The sequence below is a fragment of the Protomyctophum parallelum genome (genome assembly GCF_964188405.1).
Source record: "Protomyctophum parallelum genome assembly, chromosome: 13".
Classification (NCBI taxonomy): domain Eukaryota; kingdom Metazoa; phylum Chordata; class Actinopteri; order Myctophiformes; family Myctophidae; genus Protomyctophum; species Protomyctophum parallelum.
The window spans coordinates 18,896,724-18,919,082 of record NC_139708.1 but is presented as its reverse complement, the minus strand read 5'-3'; the positions used below and the strand labels follow the sequence as shown (position 1 = coordinate 18,919,082).

At 45.2% G+C, this 22,359-nt stretch overlaps 1 protein-coding gene across 1 annotated transcript in view; it reads right to left on the bottom strand.

Annotated features, from left to right (window-relative positions):
• Positions 1 to 4,356: 4,356 nt before the first annotated feature.
• baiap3 (BAI1 associated protein 3) overlaps positions 4,357 to 22,359 on the bottom strand; it is a gene marked incomplete at both ends in the record, with an annotated part of 66,893 nt that continues 48,890 nt past the window's right edge. Inside the window, 15 exons of the mRNA XM_083779593.1 lie at positions 4,357 to 4,460; positions 4,943 to 5,118; positions 5,164 to 5,193; positions 5,856 to 5,979; positions 6,738 to 6,858; positions 8,663 to 8,746; positions 8,943 to 9,014; positions 10,837 to 10,945; positions 12,302 to 12,381; positions 12,480 to 12,548; positions 14,151 to 14,366; positions 16,843 to 16,938; positions 17,361 to 17,501; positions 20,985 to 21,108; positions 21,416 to 21,567. Coding sequence (XP_083635719.1) covers positions 4,357 to 4,460; positions 4,943 to 5,118; positions 5,164 to 5,193; positions 5,856 to 5,979; positions 6,738 to 6,858; positions 8,663 to 8,746; positions 8,943 to 9,014; positions 10,837 to 10,945; positions 12,302 to 12,381; positions 12,480 to 12,548; positions 14,151 to 14,366; positions 16,843 to 16,938; positions 17,361 to 17,501; positions 20,985 to 21,108; positions 21,416 to 21,567 — 1,698 coding nt within the window. The remainder of the gene's footprint in view (positions 4,461 to 4,942; positions 5,119 to 5,163; positions 5,194 to 5,855; positions 5,980 to 6,737; positions 6,859 to 8,662; positions 8,747 to 8,942; positions 9,015 to 10,836; positions 10,946 to 12,301; positions 12,382 to 12,479; positions 12,549 to 14,150; positions 14,367 to 16,842; positions 16,939 to 17,360; positions 17,502 to 20,984; positions 21,109 to 21,415; positions 21,568 to 22,359) is intronic.

Genomic DNA, 22,359 nt, shown 5'->3' with positions numbered 1-22,359 from the left:
TTTCATGATTGAAAAAGCCAATTGGAACACTTGACTGGCAGACTTATAAGATTTTATACATTTATTTTCTCGTATAGTGCCGTAATTCAATATAATGAGATCTACCAATTTGGCACTGAGCACAGATAGTTTTCCATAAAGGGGGAGGGTTGCTACTGAATTCCCAATACTGATTGCCTTTTACTTTTACTTAAAACATATCCACTGATATAATTTATTACAAACTGTGACTCAATCAAAGGAGAGGATGTCACATGGATTAAACATTTCTTCTATTCAAATTCCTTCTATATAATAAACTCCTGAGCAACAGTTAGGAATGTACCGCATGGGCTCATGCGTAAACAAATGCATCTACGTCTGCCTCCTTTCAAAAGGCATCGTGCAAATGCTTTTTTAATGGACACAAATTTCAAGATAAAGAAGATTCTTCAAGACTTTCTTCTAATGCACTAATCACAATTCAGATATGGACAGTCGGTGCCTTTCATTTTGCAAGACATACGATCACAACTCCACATGGCGGCAAGAACACAAGCTACAATAAATAACATTTTTTAAATACTGCATGTGTCCAATGTTTGGTGTGGACCCTTTGTACTTGCTACAATGATACTTATTTACTTTTTCACGGACACGACTTTCAAGTTTTAACACTTTTTCACTTTTTCCGTGTTGGCTGTGGGGATTACTGTATCCTGACTGCATGAATTAGCAAGTTTAGATTGCAAACAAGCAACAATAATCGGCATCACTTTAGTTTCAATACTGCTAAGCGTGCCATGCTTTGTAGATTTTCCTCAGCTTTGACTGATTACCAACAATATGCTACATTAGTGACAGGTATGAACAATACAAAAAACTTTTACTCGACTCGATACTTGAAAGCAAAACCTTGATCACATCACACTTGACCACGGGGCTATAACTTTATATCACTGGCCTATACTGCTTTGCACACAGTTCTGCCATTCTGAAACAGTTTGGAGTAATATTTGTAACTGCCTAGTGGGCACTTCCAAGCTGGCATGGATGTTCTGTTATGTGGTGGGCAGCGTATTGGGCACAACTGCAGACTTGAGATGACTTGTGTCAGTCTTGACCTGGACTTGTAAACTATAAAGCTTAAAAACAGTTCTCTCTGGGTTGCTTCTTCATTGACGTGGCTAACATTTTTGTGTTGCAAAACAACCATGCGCGTTTCATGACAATTTAATTTCCCTCTCAATTCACTATACAGGCTATTGCACATGTGACTATTCACTGTCAGTCATGCCTAAAGCCCCGTTCAGACCTAAAAAAGCTGGGGGAAAAAAGCAAAGCAAAACTCATTTCAACGCAGCTTTTTTTTTGAGAAAGTGGGCGTGTACAAGGTACCTGTCACTCAAGCTGCCTGGACTGGCTTTGAGACGAGAAAGAACACAGGCAGTTTGAGCAGATGCGCATTTGAAAGTCTAAAATGTAAAATAGCGACTGTAGAGGAGAAATAATTATATATTTAGTTACATCATAACCTATTTATCGATGAATAAATAATATAATCTTGGTAAACTTGTTTGTAAATAACCGAACGGACCGGATCTCAATCCCCCCCCCGACTTCAGTGCTCATGTCTCCCCCCCACTCCGCTCTCCTCTCCCCCAAGCCACGAGCGAAACCCTCCGGGCATTATGTAATGTTAATGTTGATTTAGCAAGAGCATACCGTAGAAATACAATTGTATATATCCAGCACGTCGTAAAAGCAATTAAAACAGCTTATGTTTACGTGCGGTTTCCGGACATTCAGTCCCAAAGATCTGTTTTTCTATCCCTATCTCGGCGCTGTCTGTCTGTCACTGACCCTCCTCGGCTGGCTATATGTGGCAGTATGTGAGGGTCCACCCCCCCGGACCCTCACCGTTTACACTACAGCATCAGCACATTTAAAGTTTGCTTTTAATTAGCAGATGATGTAAAACATTGTGCCAACTAGTAGGCTAGGCATACTTTAATTACTTAATAAATAATCAATATCACCGGAACGGAGTTCAGTGTGTGTGTGTGTGTGTGTGTGTGTGTGTGTGTGTGTGGGGGGGGGGGGGGGGGGGGGTGTGTGCATGAGTGAGAGAGAGATATCGTTTACTTAACATTAACATTAATAGTTAATAGGGCCAGTATATACGGTATATGGCATATATATATACGGGCCATTATATCGCTCTCTCTCTCACACACACACACACACACACACACACACACACACACACACACACACACACGCGTGGTGCACACACGCGGTGCACACTACCGAAAGAGCGCGCTGGGGACTCGGGACTTTAGTTCTTTGTCTATAGACTATATATATCTGCTCATTTAAAAACCGTGTGTGATTAGTCCACGGTCAGCGTCAGCTACGGGGTTCAGTTGTTCACCTCTCCGGTCGGTGGGAACCGGCCGGGAGGGAGTAATTAATGCAGGGGCACTGAGAGAGAACTGGCTCGCAAGTTATCCCCGTGTTTATCGATTCAGAACGCAGCAAACCAATCACATGCAGGAGTGCAGGAGAATGGGAATGCAGGAGTACTTCTCCCCAGAAACCGTGCCAATCCACTGGGATAGAACTGGCTCGCGAACAGAACACGAAACACAACCTGTTTTCACCGCTTCGACAACTTGTTTCTCATATAAACTTTCATTTCTATCGATAAATATGCTATGGTCTTGCCAAATATCCATTCATATTTCATATACAGCCCATATTTAAAAAGTATTTATTTTAGAGAATCGGGCCGGACAGCTCTCGGAGAGACTTTTGGTTTTGTGAAATGAGCTCAACTCCGCCTCCTCAACCCACGCTGTGCTCTGATTGGCTAGACGCAGCTTTTAAAAGCTTCAGCTTTTAAAAGCTGCTTTAAAGTTAAAAAAAAAGCTGTTCATTCCAAGCTTCAAAACGCAAAAGCTGCTCTGCATAGAGATAACATGGGACCACGAAGCTAAAGCAGAAGCTAGCTTCTTTGGTGTGAATGAAGCTAGGCCTGTGGAATTAGTTTCGTAAAAGTGAATGATGTGCTTCAACCTACAGCTGTAATGCTTTGGATCCTGTCTAGAGCCCCACTGATGCCAAATCTTCGTTTCCAATGTCGATCGCGATTTTTGAGTCTGATATTTTGTCAAAAAGACTTTGACAATTTAAGTGATTAAAGTATTTTTTTTTTAATTGAAAATTAAAATGCATCATATTGCTTTGTGAATTTGTGGATCTGCGCTTGTTGGAAAATGTTGTCAAAATCTTCACCTATAATGTACCCAAAATAGTTTGAAAGTACAAAAATGGCTGTATAATTGCCGATAGTGATGTCCCCCCTCCCCTCCCCGCTAGAACACCGACAACACCAAATGTATTGCTTAGCAAAATAAGGTTCACTCCCACTCCTATGCCACTTTTCCTGGCTCGTTTGCCCAGGCTTATTTTTTTTTCTGAAAACAAAACACCTTGAACACCTTGGCTTAGCGAGTTAGGAAACCCTGGCTGTTTCTGAAGGAGAAAGATTTGAGTACCAGAAATCACACAGGCTGGGGCAGGCTACTAACTCACTTATTTCTGCGGTTAAGCCGAAGTCCAGAAAACACGTGAATCCAGCTTCAAGTGAACGCGCCACCGTCACATTAAACTCCACAGTGTCCATTTAGAATAATGTCAAACACCATGTTCATCTTTCTCTACCACTACTAAAGCATAACTGATGTATACGGTACGTACTCTAGGCTCAAACTACTACTTTGATATGTAGGCTACTTCCACAAAATAGGTTTTAAATGTTAAATCTATCATATCAAAGATATTACAACAAACGTTACGATAACCTCTTTACAAAAAATATAGAGTAGTAACATATACCGTAAGGTAAACTATTCTATTCTCAAATATAGTTAAACTAAGACACAAGAGTGTTGCACAGTGACAGGATGCTCTCACAATGTGAAAACTGTATTTTTTTTCCCAAGCCGACACAGTTGTACAATGAAGTATAAATCTTTTTTGATTCCCTTGTTTTCCTTCTTTTTCCAGTTTGGCATAATTACCGCGCACATACAATCAAATCGGGAAAAAAGACTGCAAGTATTGTAAACAGTACAACAAGTACAAAAGCACATGTTTGCAAAGACGGGGCACTGGGGGGGAAAGGGGTTCCGATAAAACACACCGATACAGCAGGCGGTGGTGCAGAGACGGGGCACTGGGGGGGAAAGGGGTTCCGATAAAACACACCGATACAGCAGGCGGTGGTGCAGAGACGGGGCACTGGGGGGGAAAGGGGGTCCGATAAAACACACCCATACAGCAGGCGGTGGTGCAGAGCAGAGACGGTCATTACTACTCCTCTTCCATGGACTTCTCGATCTCTTTCAGCCGGCGGACGAACTCCTGAGCCTCCCGGTCTCCGACGCGCGCGTCCAGCAGCCTCATCGCTGGCTTCTCTGAAGAGAGAGCGAGAGAGAGAACAGACATCATGACTGGTTATGTAACATATTGGATTAAATACTGTAGATAATAATTGGATTGAATTAAACCGCCCGACTTAGGCCAATTTACCTTACTTACTCCTGACACATTGGATCCCTGGGACAGGCATACTCGTCATATAAATGAATTACGCGGGGTACTCATGACGAGCAGGCTCGTCTTAAGGCGTTTGATATCGCTATAAGATTGCCTCGCTGTGTTTCATTTCTGGAACCTCTCCGGTTGCTAGGGCTCCGCCCGCGCCGTTTTTGTTTCTCCATAGCCACTAGCTTCTGTTTTAGCCGCGGCCTTTGCATGCGAAACTACGTCGCTGTCCGTGGTTTTGAACTATCAGAGGTAATTTCTCCACCACAAGCCAGCATGGCGATGACCACTGGTCTTACCGCTAGGTTTGCTGCGAGTCAGGTGTAGTATGGACAGTTGGACCGTCTCTTACCGCTAGGTTTGCTGCGAGTCAGGTGCAGAATGGCTGGTTGGACCGTCTTCCCGGCCGCTGAGGCGTTGGGTCTTCCCGGCCAGCAGAAGTCGCTGAGCGGCGCCACGGCTTCACCGGCAAAGTCGTTGGTGGACAACCAGTCGTAGTCCATCACAGTGAAGGTCAGACAGGCAAACCTGTGTCTGTACTGCTCCATCACAGTGAAGGTCAGACAGGCAAACCTGTGTCTGTACTGCTCTGGACTGACATGGCTGCAAATGAACAACAACAACACCAATGAGAATTATACCAGCAGACACTTTTTTTTTTTTACTTTGAAGTGGAATGAATGTATTTATTGTTGATTTTCCAAGTCAGTAAAAACATTAAGCAATAAAATATTGATGGCCAGCAAAGTTCGGAAATTTAGTCGTGACTGTACAAAATGTGTACCGATTTGCGTGATGTATGGACAAAATAATATTGAGTAATATTTAAAAACAATGTGAAAACGGTGCCATTTCTTCCCCAGCATTTCACAACGGGTTCATGATTTGAGGCATTTTGCTCAAAGCGAACCACTCCTGCAAACTTTAGATGCCAATCTTAGCTAATCAGGGTGGAATACAAATAATTCTGAAAGATCCGTCTTGACCACATGACTATACAGACGTGTACCGATTTGCATGTTGGACGACATTTGTAGGAATAATATCTAAAAGAAAAAAAAAAAAAAGAAAAGAAATGGGGATTCCGGTGGCGCTATAAAAAGCAGATGTGAAAAATGCAGGGCAGAGCTTTTTCCTTGGCCTCTGGGGAGTGTGCGTGCACAGTTCCACGTCAATCGTGCCAACGGCGCCAGAGATTAGCTGTGTACAGACAGGCAGACGGGTGTCCAGGGGGCTTGGCGGAGACAATAAGCATGATTACTCACAAGTAAAAGAGTTCGTCAAACACTGGGTGGAGCGTCTTGGGTTTGACTTGGGTACGCTGACTCTTGGCCAAGGGAAACAGGTGGTGAGGACACAGTTCCACGATGACGAAGGGGTCACTCAAACCTAGAGAGGACCAGATACGGGACGGTGTCATATTACAACTAAGCACTGTTTGCTGATCCATTTGTGGAAAAACGTATCTTGCATTTCATTTCGGCGAACACACAGTTTACCTTTAGTGTAGCAAGTACTCAACTGTTCTACTTCAGTAATAGTAGAAATGTAGAAATAATAATGAATTGCATTTTTATAGCGCTTTTCCAAGTGCTCAAAGCGCTCATTCATACATCGGGAGGTGAAGCGGCGAACAGTTGACGCCAGTGTCCTCATTTCCCACATTCACACACCAATGGTGTCAAGCTCACATACTGACCAACTCATTGAAGGCAATGTAGGGTTCAGTGTCTTGCCCAAGGACACTTGGACATGTGGACAGGAGGAGCCAGGATTCGAACCGCCGACCCAGGGATCATTGGACGACCTGCTCTACCTCCTGAGCCACAGCAACCCTACAAATACTACACTAAGTAGTCTCGGAGTGTACAAAAGTGCTGGCATCAAAATGTGTCAAATGTTTTTTTTTTGTCAGTTGTGGATCGGCTATTTTCAAAATAGCCTAAGAATAAGTTGGTTGTATGTTTTGTAAATGACTAGCAAGTAAAGCTGTCAAATAAAAGATGTAGCCTACATAACTTTTTGAACATTTTTGAAAAAATCTTGTGAATCTTGTTAGAAGGCATTTGTAGAATCAGCCTCAGGTCTTAATCAGGGTTAAGTATATTACTTGAGTAAATGTACTCAGTTACTTCCCCACAGCGTACCGTTGGCATCGAGGGCAATGATATCGGCCGCATGCAGAATCTCCACGGTCAGTCTCTGCTCCGGGGCGTCGTAGTAGCACTTCACACTGATCCGCCCAAAACGAGTGTGTTTCAGTGTTTTCTGGAACAAGGAAGTTTGTCACCAAGAATGACTCGGAATTACTACGGGGGGGGGGGGGGGGGGGGGGGGGTTAACCACTTGAACCCTATCATCTCTATTCTGAGGGGAACATTATTATTGAGGGTTTAAGAGGTTAACTTTCTGAAATTACATATTAACATGAATGCAACACAACGCTACACAACATTGACAGTCTACGAAGCCATCTATGAATATGTTTAAACTGCAACTCAATTTACATTTCTCCAATATATAGAGAGAGAGGATGGGGGGGGGGGGTCCCTGCTTCATCTCTCTCTCACCTAAGGGGTCTTTGAAGACCCCCTGCTTCATCATCATCAGCAGAAGAGATAAGTGCAGTAGCAGAGCACTGACAATTCATATTGTAATGAAACATTATAGGCCCTCCTTCCAGCCAGAAGCCACGGTCATAATGTGAGTATTAGCGTATTTGGCTGATCAAATTAAATTGTCAACGCAGATCAGCTTCCCACAATTCGATTCCGGCGTGTGAACCACACTTATTAACTACTTAAACCGCTGGCGTCCTTATTCTTATTCTATATGATGTCTCATCATATCAAGAGTGAGGACTGCTGAGTGCTGACGGCATTCGTAGAATCGGCCTGGCATGTTTATGCAATTATGCCAGACATCAGGGTTTCTGTTCATTTCAGTTAAAGGTGTAAAGCGCAATTATATAATTGTGCAAAGTTATGTTAATGTGAATTCTTTCTCTGTTTCAAAGCACAGGTTAGATTGGAAAAGTCTATAGTCCCTGGATTGATTGATTTGTGAACGAAATTCAAACATCAACATTGTTTCAATTATTCAGGTAAGTTTGATATTCATTATAATTACTTTGGAGGGGAGGGGGTAACATTATAATGACTTTGGAGGGGAGGGGGTAACATTATAATGACTTTGAAGGGGAGGGGAGGGAGGAAACCCAGTAATTATCAGCAGTTCTCAACCTGTCTCAACCGTTGTTATGAATTATAATGTTACACTGATACCTGAACTGCCATCCTGTTTTATTGTTCTATGTGTACTATGTGCCTTTTTACTGTGTTTTTGTGTTTCATGTTACCTGCCTGTGTTATGCCTTGCTGTAAACCAAATCGCCCCATGGGGACAAACAAATAAATGAACCTTAACCTGAACCTGAACCTGAACACTGACTACCAGCTCAGTGGCCTTGTGGTTAGAGTGTCCGCCCTGAAACTGGGAGGTCAGGGTTCAATCCCAGGCCGGGTCATACCAAAGACTGTAAAAATGGGACCCAATGCCTCCCTGCTTGGCACTCAGCATCGAAGGGTTGGATTGGGGAGTCAAATCTACTAACCGAATGATTCCCGAGCGCGGCAAGGCTGCAGCTCACCGCTCCTTGACTGCGGCTCACCGCTCCAAGAGATGGGTCAAATGCGGAGAACAAATTTCACTGCGGTAACGTGTGTGACAAATCGTACGACTTTGACCACACAGCGGTCGGATGGATGGGTGGACCCAGTCGGATGGGTGGGCCAGGCTGTATGGAGCATTGTGAGAGGCAACAGTCTGGCCACGTGAGACTACTTTCCCTCAAACCGGAAGAATAATACTGTCCCAATGAAAGCCTTGATGCGGCGTAGTGCGAGTCGCGCTTTTATTGGGAAGGTATCATTCTTCCGGTTTGAGGGAAAGAAGTTCCAAATTTCATATCATATCATCCGCTCCCGACCGGATCATAAACCCAAAAAGGAATGCTGCCTGCAGGCTAAGAGATCAGAGAGGAGGATTTTCTGCCTAATTGGATGCAACTCACCTGCAGCGAGATCTTCTCCAGAAAGTACTGCTCGATTAGCTCAGAAGAGGAACACTTATTCAGCCTGAGCTCCTCATCAAGGACCTAGAACAGAAGGAGTGGAGCGCGTGCGTGCGTGGGTGGGTGTGTGTATGCGTGTGTGTGTGTGTGAGAGAGACTTTGAACGTTACTCTGACTCTGTAAATTATGTTTTTGAAAAATTCCAATCAAGACTACATTATGCATGATACATACAACATATACACACAGCTAGCTAATAGAATGCCGGTAGCATTCATACCTTGAAATCTCCACTCTTCATGTCCTCAAGGGCAAGACCATCTCCTTCAGCATGGAAGAACTGCAGCAGGGTCTAAGATTACGAACAAAACAAGTACAAGCTGTAAACAAGACCACAAATAAAAGCGCGCCTGATCTGTGATTTTAGTAAAAGTACCCAATACAAGTCAAAGTCCAGAATTCAAAATGTACTTGAGTAAAAGTACAAAAGTATTGCTATCAAAATGTGTTTAAAGTAACAAAAGTAGAAAGTACCCATTATGCAGAATGTCCCATATTTCCCAAGTTTCCAGATGTAGAAAATCTATAAAAATCGTTTGAAAATAGCAGATCTACAAGTGAATCGGACGAAATGTATACAGGACTGATGTGGATACTGAATGCATGTTTTGTAATAATAATGAAAATCTGCAAAGTAACAAATTTACAAACATTTTCTGAGATGTAGTGGAGTCGAAGTGAAATTGGACATGATATATATTCCAGAGGTTTATGGAGTGCCTTCACTTGGTGGTGGTGTTCTTAAAGGAGAATTCCATACTAGAAGGCTTTCTTACCTTTATTTGTAGTTGTTACGTCCCCACCAAAGAGGTCCAGGTGTTATTTTGTGCAAAAGTGCATTATTGGCTATTTCCCCTACCATAAGCCCTCAATGAATTGCATTGAATTGAATGGGGCTATGGGGTGTTGTGCTAATTCGCTTATTTCCATCGCTCACAAATCATTTTATTTTGTATATATCCTCTCTTCATAATGTAAATAGTATCCCAAGCGGCACACTTTACTACTTATTTCGATGGAAATAAGCAAATTAGCACAAAAACCCAATTGAGGGCTTCCAATAATGCACTTTTGCACACAATGACACCTGGACCTCTTTGGTGGGGACGTAACAACTACAAATAAAGGTAAGAAAGCCTTCTAGCATGGAATTCTCCTTTAAAGTATCATTTTGATAGCTGAGCTGAGCACCCGCGGCCAACGAGGCGACCAGAGCTAGCGCCCCTGCTTCATTGGGGAACTGTTATTCTTTGAGACTTTAAAATGTGAATGTACTGTACATGTGCAGGTCTATGAATATTTTATGCAAGTACCATTTTCAATGTACACGTGTACGTGTAGAGTGCATTGTAACGAGTGATATCCATAGCTCCGTTCATATACTGTATCACACGAACCCTAGCATAGGAGTGAGGATGGAGGAGCTAAGTAAAAAAGCCGGAGGCACAGTCTTAGTATTGCTATACACGGAACTCTGCCATGCCTCTTCTTTCTTGCCAGCTAGTTCTATTGGCCTCAAAATGCTCCCACATTGTCATCCAAGAGGGAACTCCCCTCAGTACACAGACAGTGGCACTGCCTCGTGACTTCATTAATATTTGATCTAGCTGTGGCAGCTGCTCACCAGTGAGCCTGTGGGGTTGGATCGGTCAAAGTCTTAATTTCAAGGACGCCCGGTTTGATGTAGATTAAAATCCCCCCCCCCCCCGTAACAGAACTGTGTGCAAATGGTACCAAATGGGCCCAGAAGGGTCCATTTGTTTCCATTTTGCAGACTCACATGTCACAGACATGTAAGGGTACATTTCCATTTTTGCAGACTCTCAGGTACAGATCTATAAGGGTCCATTTGGTTCCTATCTATCGTTAATCTAGCTGCGGACCGGCTGGCACCCCCTCAAGGACCACTATGTTAGGTGATGGGAGATGGTAACAGTGACCAAGTTATTTTGACCAAAGACGTTTACATAATGGTGTCATATATGCATGCAGACATATCTCGGGCCGTTGTTCTAATGCAGAGCTTCTGCATGCTAAATGCCTAAATTGGCACAGCTGAACAAAGCCAGTGTGTGACATGATGACTGTATAAGCTGTTTAGGCGCTGCACTGACCTCCACCGTGTACTGGAAGCGGTTGTAGAACTCCACCTGGATGCCTCTGTTCTCAGCCACGGTGTCCAGGATCATCGTCAACAGCAGCTCCCACATGCTCTGTTGAACCCTGCCAGGCACACAGCACCACCCATACAGTATACACATGTTATTGTATGTTCTGAGTGGAGAACCCTGCCAGGCACAGAGCACCGCCCATACAGTATACACATGTTATTGTATGTTCTGAGTGGAGAACCCTGCCAGGCACAGAGCACCGCCCATACAGTATACACATGTTATTGTATGTTCTGAGTGGAGAACCCTGCCAGGCACAGAGCACCGCCCATACAGTATACACATGTTATTGTATGTTCTGAGTGGAGAACCCTGCCAGGCACAGAGCACCGCCCATACACTCATGTTATGCTCTGGAGTCTGGACAGGCACAGAGCATGATTTGAGCATGATTTGCAGTAATCTTGGTCTCTAAACTGCCTGGCCAGCCGGGGCGCCTGATGGAGGGGAAAGGAGCTGGTTGGAAGCTGATTGGTTCCTTCCACGCGCTACGTCCAACCGAGGAAACTCCCCCCCCCTGTCAGGTGAAACGAAGCGGCTTGGACTCCTCATGCAGTGAAGGAAGCATGAGGTCAGTCCGTTGCTCTCCCCAGGTTGTCAGAGGGAGTGTAGTGCCCAGGATTACATTAGACAATTGACACTGGGTGAAAAAGAATGTGTTACAAAAATCATGGGATAAAAGTTTTCATCATAAAGATTTTATAGTGAAAATAGCAGATCTATAAGCTCACAGTACATCACATTGTGACAGCGTTGTGAGGTTGTTAGATCAGCTAGTTTCACTTTCTTTTGTGACAAAGTATAAAACCAGACACAGCATTTAAAAAGATTAAAAAAAAAAAAATTGCAGCCCTGCACACATGCATACACACTCCCACCTATATAGCCTAATTAATGTTTTTGCAGCAGATATGCTAATGTGGCTAATGGTCCGAAACGTTGCTTCATTAAAAGGATCCCTGGCTAATAAGACAAATATGCCTTAAAACATTATACTGTCCAGCCCTATGGAATTATGGAATAAAAAATATAAAACATTGATTGCTTTGATGCTCATATTAACTTTAGAAAGTATTAAGTGCATGCATTCCATAATTCCATAGGGCTAGACCACACATGGGCATAGGACATCATCAACTTGCGACAGGAGCAGTCCCTATTGAGTGAAAGATTCGCAATTTATGAAAGAAATAGAAGTAATTTTAGTTATAGAGGGAAAGTATGTTTTAAGGCATATTTGTCTCATTAGCCAGGGATCCTTTTAAATAATAAAATACTCATGTACCGAGCAAATACAGTGTGTGGGTGTATTCTATTGCTTTCAGTGCATGAAGTGTCAAATGGGTATTATTATTATTGCTTGACTGACTTTCATATCTGTAGTAAAGATATGGACAGTAATAATTACCTTGCCAGGTTCTCCTTCACAAGGGCCTCTTTAAGGATGACCAGAGTTTCGTTTAAGTACTTCATAAGAGGCGACACGGCCTGGAATATTGTCATGTTGTTAGTCCATATTGCATTTGGTACAAAAGACAAGTCTTGAGTATTATGAATTCAGACTGCATGAAGCTGCTAGGCCTTACGTCATCGTTGTTAATGGAGTCTGGGGACAGGCTGATGTGTTGTAGACACCTCCGGAGCTCAGGGTGCATCTGCATGCACGCACGCACGCACACGCACACAAACACACACACACACACACACACACACACACACACACACACACACACACACACACACACACACACACACACACACACACACACACACACACACACACACACACACACAATGGAGAACATGATTATACTCACTTATACTGTACTGTAAATAAGCTAAGAGAGACCCTACGGCTGTGCCGTTTGTGAAACAAGCTTCTAAATATCTCATTTTGTACTTTTTGTGGTAAAAGCGCTCAAACTTTCTTCTTTCCTGCCTTGATCCCCTCTCTCAGGATGATAAGAGCCCTATACGATTTGCATTATAATCCTATCAGGGTTTATTTCTGAAACGGCTCTCCCTAGCTTAACGGACAGTTTCTTCAGGAGACAGTATACGCCCCATGCCTATAGCCTCGCGGAGCCATACTAATATCAATGCGTGGACATTAGTCTGGTCCCGCTCAGTGATAGGGTTGTTTCCAAGGGGCGGTTACAAAGAGATGGTCCTACACTGCTGCGGGTTTGCAAAGTCCTACCCACAATGGAGCGACACCAGAAAAAATCAGCTTAGGGCAATTTGCATTGCAAATGCAGATTAAGGCTGGCTATGTGAGGCCTGCAGCAGCAGTGCAGGTGAGTGTGGTGGCTCACCTCATCGGTGAGCAGTGCGGTGAGTGTGGTGGAAGCACCTCATCGGTAAGCAGTGTGGTGACTGTGGTGGCTCACCTATCGGTGAGCAGTGTGGTGGCTCACCTTATCGGTGAGCAGTGTTGTGGCTCACCTTATCGGTGAGCAGTGTGGAGGCTCACCTTATCGGTGAGCAGTGTGGTGGCTCACCTTATCGGTGAGCAGTGTGGAGGCTCACCTTATCGGTGAGCAGTGTGGAGGCTCACCTTATAGGTGAGCAGTGTGGTGGCTCACCTTATCGGTGAGCAGTGTGGAGGCTCACCTTATAGGTGAGCAGTGTGGTGGCTCACCTTATCGGTGAGCAGTGTGGTGGCTCACCTTATCGGTGAGCAGTGTGGAGGCTCACCTTATCGGTGAGCAGTGTGGAGGCTCACCTTATCAGTGAGCAGTGTGGAGGCTCACCTTATCGGTGAGCAGTGTGGAGGCTCACCTTATAGGTGAGCAGTGTGGTGGCTCACCTTATCGGTGAGCAGTGTGGAGGCTCACCTTATCAGTGAGCAGTGTGGAGGCTCACCTTATCGGTGAGCAGTGTGGAGGCTCACCTTATAGGTGAGCAGTGTGGTGGCTCACCTTATCGGTGAGCAGTGTGGAGGCTCACCTTATCGGTGAGCAGTGTGGAGGCTCACCTTATAGGTGAGCAGTGTGGAGGCTCACCTTATAGGTGAGCAGTGTGGAGGCTCACCTTATCAGTGAGCAGTGTGGTGGCTCACCTTATCGGTGAGCAGTGTGGTGGCTCACCTTATCGGTGAGCAGTGTGGAGGCTCACCTTATCAGTGAGCAGTGTGGTGGCTCACCTTATCGGTGAGCAGTGTGGTGGCTCACCTTATCGGTGAGCAGTGTGGAGGCTCACCTTATAGGTGAGCAGTGTGGAGGATCACCTTATCGGTGAGCAGTGTGGAGACTCACCTTATCGGTGAGCATGGCGATGAGGCGCGTGGCCTCTCGCTGCAGGTCCAGGTCCACGTTGTGCAGCTGGCCGTGCAGAGCCTTGTTGACCTGCTCCTTCCCCTCCGCCCCGCACGACTCCTCCATGGCCCGCTCCACCAGCGGCCAGTCCAGGTCCCGCGGCAGCTTGCCCAAGAACACGCGCACGTGCTCAATGTTGTTGAGCGCCACGCACAGCTATGGCGGTGTGGGAGGAGGAGGGGGGGGGGGGGGGGGGGGGCAGGCAGGAAGGAAGAGCACAGGAGAGAGAAAAGGAGAGAAACAGCGGCAGGACGAGGCAGACAAACGAGGGTGAAGAGAAACGAAGAAGGGGAAAGAGGCAGCAGGGCTACAGGAAGCCAAGTGGGGAGTTTGGGGGGGCGTGTGTACTGTATGTAAATATAACGGACACAGAAAAGAGGCAGATCTAAAACTATGGCTCAAACATTGTGTTATATACTGTACTGCACGTATAAAATAATGCTTCATGGTTAATTGACTTGTTGTTCAATCAATAAGAACCTGGGGGTTATTATTGATTCTGAATTGAATTTTAATTCACACATTAATCATGTTACCAAGATTGCCTTTTTTCACCTTAGAAATATTGCACGAATCAGAGCCTATGTGTCCTTGGACGATGCAAAAACGCTAATCCACGCCTTTGTTTTTTCTCGGCTTGATTACTGCAATGCACTTTTTCAGGACTGCCTAAGAAAACAACTGACAGATTACAACTTGTCAAAAATGCAGCAGCCAGAGTTTTAACTAGAACTAAGATGAGAGAACATATTACTCCAGTTTTGGCATCACTGCACTGGCTTCCGGTTGTTTTTAGGATTGATTTTAAAATTATTTTACTTGTCTATAAAGCTCTCAATGGTCTCGCACCTTCCTACCTACATGACTGCCTGCCTAAATATGTCCCAAACCGCCCCCTAAGGTCTTCCACTGCTGGCCTGCTCGCTTTGCCTAAAAAATGGCAACTAAAAAATACGGGGAAGCAGCTTTTTGCTTCTACGGGCCGTCGGCATGGAACAAGCTCCCACTGTACCTTCGTCAGGCAGCCTCTGTAGACATTTTTAAAGCTCAGCTCAAGACCCACTTCTACAACATTGCTTTTAATTGATCTTTTATTTTTTTATTTTTTGTTATTCATGTCCTCACTGTATTGCATTGTTTTTTTTGTTTTTTTTTTTAATGTCGTTGCCTTGCTTTTCTTTTATTCTCCAATGTTCTGTAAAGCACTTTGAGCTGCATTTCATGTCATGAAAGGTGCTATACAAATAAAGTTTTATTATTATTATTATTATTATTATTATTATTATTATAATAGATTAAAAAAACTGGATATTTACTCCATAGCAATGTACACCACTGTTTGGTGTACATTGCTCTCGACCCACTGTTTGGGAAAAACATACTTTTCTATTTTTCGTCAAATACAACAATACAAGACTCAATCAAATGACAGGAAAGTAAGCTTAACAATACATACAAAAGACACATATTGGTGGGATCGATGACCATCAGAAAGCAGGGACAGTTATGAGCTTGTGTATTCTGTCCATTATGACAGATTTGTTCCAATTTAACAATCAAGAGCATCTTGTTGAGCCATCTCTTGAAACATGGTGAGGTTAGAGACCTCCCACTTCATCATCAGTATAATTTTTTTGGCAGCAACCTGCATACCTGCCGGAAGGGCCCCTCGTCTTATCAGAACAACCAGAAATAGCTCAACAGCCACCTGGCTGAATATCCCTTCCCTGGACTCTGGAGAAATATATTTCCCCAGAAATTGGTTATTACTGGACACTGTCAGTATTGATGTGACAGAGAGCCCTCTGCAATACATCTATCACTACCCACGTCACCTTCCCACCAGCCCAGTGAGTGCACCTTCCCGCCTTCTCACGAGCCCACCTTCCCACCAGCCCACCTTCCCACCAGCCCACCTTCCCACCAGCCCACCTTCCCACCTTCCCACCAGCCCACCTTCCCACCTTCCCACCAGCCCACCTTCCCACCTTCCCACCAGCCCACCTTCCCGCCTTCTCACCAGCCCACCTTCCCACCATCCCAGTGAGCCCACCTTCTCACCAGCCCACCTTCCCACCATCCCAGTGAGCCCACCTTCTCACCAGCCCACCTTCCCACCTTCTCACCAGCCCACCTTCCCACCTTCCCACCAGCCCACCTTCCCACCTTCCCACCTTCCCACCAGCCCACCTTCCCACCTTCTCACCAGCCCACCTTCCCACCTTCTCACCAGCCCACCTTCCCACCTTCTCACCAGCCCACCTTCCCACCTGCCCACCTTCCCACCTTCCACCTTCCACCTTCTCACCAGCCCACCTTCCCACCTTCTCACCAGCCCACCTTCCCACCTTCCACCTTCTCACCAGCCCACCTTCCCACCTTCCACCTTCTCACCAGCCCACCTTCCCACCTTCCCACCAGCCCACCTTCCCACCAGCCCACCTTCCCACCTTCCCACCAGCCCACCTTCCCACCAGCCCACCTTCCCACCTTCTCACCAGCCCACCTTCCCACCAGCCCACCTTCCCACCTTCTCACCAGCCCACCTTCCCACCTTCCCACCTTCTCACCAGCCCACCTTCCCACCATCCCAGTGAGCCCACCTTCCCGCTCCCCACAGGCATTCATTTACCTGCACCGTTTGGCTCTTGTGGTCTCGGCCCAGCTGGTTCCTCTCAATCTTGCGTGTTATCATCTCCGAGTAGCTCACGGCCTCGCTGCAAAAGTTCTGCACCAAAACAACACAATCAATGCCGGCGTCTGTGTGAACGTTTTTATTTCATTCCTGCTCTAATGTTTGTGAGCCGGGCTTATCGCCCTGCATGGGGAGCTTTTCATTCAACTTGTGTATGTGTGTGTCTGTATAGTCAAGTGTGTACACAACACACTAACACCTCAGTGGCCGCTCTCCCACTGAGGTGTTAGTGTTGCCGGGGAGAGAACACTGGCTGACATTTGCGAGTTTGTAGATCCGGATTGTAGATGTTTTGGCTTTCTGGTTAGGGTAAACATGTCAAAAACAAAACAAAGGCCTTCCAAAAAATGTGTCTGTGTGTGTGTGCCTGCCTGCGTGCGTGCGAGCATGCGTGAGTTTGCATAACTTTTGTAAAAGTGTATTGGCAGGGGGGGGGGGGGGGGGGGGGTACTCACGTCCGTCAAGCGCGTGACAAAGATGAAGGCCCCAGCGGAGTCGGGCCAGGCCAGCTGGGACCAGATCTGACGCACCTGGCTGAAGCACACTGTCACTTCCACCGCTGACGAGCTGTGTTTGGCCTGCTGCACAGGCTCCAGCTGTTAGGCACACACACACACACACACACACACACACACACACACACACACACACACACACACACACACACACACACACACACACACACACACACACACACACACACACACACAACGGCATACTGTAATACTGTACACTGTGACTACAACACAACACACAGTATACATACTGTGGTACAGGCTACTGCATACTGTAATACTGTACACTGTGACTACAACACAACACACAGTATACATACTGTGGTACAGGCTATGGCATACAGGGACACACTGTACTTGGAAAAGTTGGACAACGCTATGAGGAGAAATTCTGTTTAATTAATGGCACTGATCCGCACAAATGACCGGGCAAGGAGTGGAGCCTTAGCCCATGATCTGCTGCTTCTGATCTGAGCTTGTGTTCAGTGCGTTCCGCTTTGCCTAGTTTAAGTTACGTTATGTGCTGTGCATGTCAAGTTTGTCTTTGAATATGCCTTGCAATGTTGTAGGCCGCCATATCTATCCACTTCATCTTTTGATGTTTATAGAGTTTGAAGAGAAATTGGTATTTTGCCCAGCCTGCCGCTGTCCACCGTGGTGGTGCTGAACCATTTACCAATCCATGCATGTAGGCTAGATGAAGGCAGGGGGATATTTTAATGTTCAGTGCAGGGAGGTCATAGCAGTGAAGGTGTGTGTGTGTGTGTGTGTGTGTGTGGTTCCTGATTCTCTCATGCATGAAGGTGTGTGTGTGTGTGTGTGTGTGTGTGTGTGTGTGTGTGTGTGGTTTCTGGGTCTCTGATGCACACAGAAAAGGTTAATGGTCTAATTCGTCCCCGCTGAGCACAACTGACCCTCTATTATTAGCCTTCCTGGAGCTGAACCTGCGCGCTAGCCGTCATCATGCTCACCACATAACATCTTTCATTTAGCCTGCGCTGCAACGGGAATACATGATAAAGGAAGGAGTGTGTGTGTGTGTGTGTGTGTGTGTGTGTGTGTGTGTGTGTTTGAGAGAGACAGAGAGAGAGAGAGACACTTGCAAGTAAATAAATACGACTGCGAAATGCCTCCAATTATTCTCCATTCTCTCTCTCTGTCTCATTCTCTGTCTGGAAAGCAATTGAATGGACTCATTAGTGTGGTGTATAGGCAGCGGAAAGCCGGCAGTTACATTTGGAATCATAGCCTTTGATTGACCGGTGATGAATCATAACGGACGCCAGGAATTAACACATTTTAGGCGGGAACCCCTTTTGGTGTTAGCATTATGTTATGCTTTAGCTATTGAAAAATAGCAGATCTACAAGCTCATAGCGCGCCACGAGCTTGTATGTCTGCTATTTTTGAAAAATCGAAGAACGACTGACATAGAAACATAGCTTTTTCAGAAAACTGTCAGGATCAGCCTTTGCACATTTACGGAGACATTGACAATGACAGCCATGTGTTTAGAATGACGTGTGTGTTGGAGATCTGGAGAGAACAGGACACGCCGTATATAAACAGCATAGCTCAGTATAGGGCTCTGCAGCCCGTCATGTTGGGAAGGGCTAATAATAAACCATCCGTCTTTATTTATACACAAATCAGGACCAATCCCTTCTGTACAAAACACAATGTTATAGAATCATCACATAGGATATATACTGCTTGGTTCTGAACCTCCTGGGGGTGCTCGAGTACTCGTGTTTTACCACAGTAAAAGCATCAATATTGCATCTCTTGCATATATATGTTGCAAGTAAAAGTCTGCAATTCAAAATGTACGTGAGTAAAAGTACTGAATATTTGACATACTCAAGTAAAGTGCAAATACCTCAACAACGCATGGAGACAGCTAAGGTCCAGTTTACTATGTCTAGAGGGTTTAAGTGGTTAAGAAACTGCATAGTATAAGCTGTCTGGTCGTGGTGTTCCATTGAAGTGTGTCCCTTATTAGATCAATGAGGGAAACGTGTTTTAGTTTGCAAATAAGGGACAATTCCCACCATTGCATACTGTACAATATGGTTGGTTGGCCCTCCCTTGTTGCATACTGTACAATATGGTTGGTTGGCCCTCCGTTGCGACTAGGAGGTTATTAGCATTGATTCTTATTTATCTATAAAAACTATTTCTTATCATATACATGCTATTTGATGCTTAAGATCCTGCATACCTCCACTAAGTGGAACATCTGCTTTTAAGTACTGTGCTTTGCACACTTGTAAGGCGGAACACCTTATGGCTCGTACACACTGCACAATATTTGCTCCGATTATGCTGCCTGTCGGGACCATTTTTTCGCCGACAAAACTCCCGATCTGACGCAAGATCGGGCTTTGATCGCTGAGGTTTTGTTTGCTGTGTGTGAAAGGCTCTGCGAGAAGATATAGCGCCGAGAAAAGTGCTCGCCGACGTCTGCCCGGCCGTTTCTGAGCAGGTTGGATATTTGGCTCTGTCGCCGACTGGACATCGTACAGTATGAAATGGATGTGTGCTCTGTGTGTGTGTGTGTGTGTGTGTGTGTGTGTGTGTGTGTGTGTGTGTGTGTGTGCGAGTGCACGCACGCGCGTGCGGAGAGAGACAGAGAGTTATTTCATGAAAATCAAGATTTAATGTTCTGTCTCGCTGCAGCCCACGTAGGCTACACGCTGTCACAAACATTTGGCCGTGTAGCCTGGCTATTCCTGTGTGTGTGGCATGCACAAAGACAGAGAGAGAGAGAGAGAGAGAGAGAGGCGTCTTTGTCGGTCTCATGCTTGTATCAGGGTATAGGGTTAGTGCGTGAGATGTCAAAATGAATTGGAATAAAAACAAATGATGTAGCCTATATCGGGTATGGATCGCATCTTGGTGAACTCTTGCAGTGTGTGATGCCTAGTCGGCGACCAATCATTTAGTGTGAAAGCCACAACGATATAATGACAGTCGATTAAAAAAAAGACTCCTGTAGTGTGAAATACATAACGATCTGATGACTCACCGACAACTTTAAAACTCCTACAGTGTGTAGGGGCCGTTACAGAGGGCCTGTACACTCAAGAGAAAGTCCCCGCTACCACCCTTAGATCTCCATATACTGTATGGAGCTGACCTGTTCTGACATTCCATAATGTTGATCTGACCTCATCAAACCCTGTACACTGAAGACATGCTCCTTATATGGCCTGTACAGAATTCATTCCATGTTGATCCGACCCCCCGTGCCAAAGCGCCAGCGCTGTCCCAGCAGTCTGCCGTCAAACAAGGCGGATGCGTGCTTCTCGCCCTCAGTCTTACTGGTAAACTATGTGATGAAATGTAATTTTATTCATCTATTTTCTTTCCCCTTAATTTTTACATTATTGTTGTTTAGTTTTTTTGTAATCTCGGCACCACTGAAAAAGAGGGTCCCAGCCCTCAGTGTGTTCATAAATAAAGGTTGAAATTAAATCAAGTGAAATTTCAAAGGACGGTTGGGAACCCTCCTAGACTGAGGTGGAGTATGAAGAGAGACAGAGGTACGAGCTCCTCTCCTACCTTGTCAATTTCCACAGCTCGGTGAATCCTGTCGCATGACTTCTCATGGACAATTTGCAGCCACTTATGGATGGATGTCTTGAACCAGTTGTGAAAGCCCATCAAGGCCAACAGTTTACCATCCCTGGAAAACACACGTGCGCACACGCACACGCACACACACACACACACACACACACACACACACACACACACACACACACACACACACACACACACACACACACACACACACACACACACACACACACACACACACACAATTAAGGAAACGCAAAAACCAAGACATGACATATAAGCTTTACTGTCTGAAATCACCCGTCTACGCTAAATTGTGTCTCACTAAATGATTCCAAAAATCGATTTCGTTCTTCTGACAGGCTAATGTGAACGGTATAATTGGAGTGGGGGGGAAATAAAAGGTGACTAACTTGAGAGGGAGAAACTCTCGGAAGCCTTTGATTGTTTTCAGGGTCATGAAGAGCTCGAAGATGGTCTCTCCCATGGCGGGCGTGAGCCTGGAGCCCTCCGTCTCCAGCGTCCCACACACCCTCTCCATGGCCACGTTCATGTCGTCGGCTACCTGCGTGGAGGAGGAGCACAAAGAGTCAACCCGTTCAGGCCTGAGGCCGCCGCGTCTGTGTCAGCTTATAGCTTGCAACAACGTTAACCGTTATTTTAAACTTCACCTGTTGAAAGATAGCAGATCTAAAAGCTCATAGCACGGCACCGCGCTACGAGCTTGTAGATCTGCTATTTTTTGGAAAAATCGTGAAAAGGTGTGCAAATCTTTGAATATAATATTCTTTCACAGTGGATGTTTTTAACTCAAATATTTACTTCTGGGGGGTCCCTGGAACAACATATTTTGAGATGGGGGTCGGTGGTCAACTATACATATAATTCTGGGGGTCCATCACATTTGAGAACCACTGATATAGAAACAGGTATTTCCGATTTAGAAGACATTTGTAGAATCTGTTCTCGGGTCATTATGGGAACACACTCACTCATTTAGATGACTTCACCCATTGAGACCTGAGACCGGCCAGATTCTACTAAATATCTTCTAAATCCTAACAGTGGTTCTCAAACTATTTCATGTCAAGGACCCCAAAAGTGATGTGTCATTGGTCGCCGACACCCATCTAAGAATAATGTTGTTAATTCCAGGGACCTCCCAGAAGCAAATATTTGAGTTAAAACATTCGTTATGAAAGAATATTATATTCAAAGATTTGCACACTTTCTTTTCACGATAAAAGAAAAAGCAGATCTAAAAGCTCATAGCGCGGCACTTGGTGCCATTTATCTTGCAGTACATGTATGTCCATCCAGCACAGACAGACATGCCAGCCTCACATGCAGGGCAGTT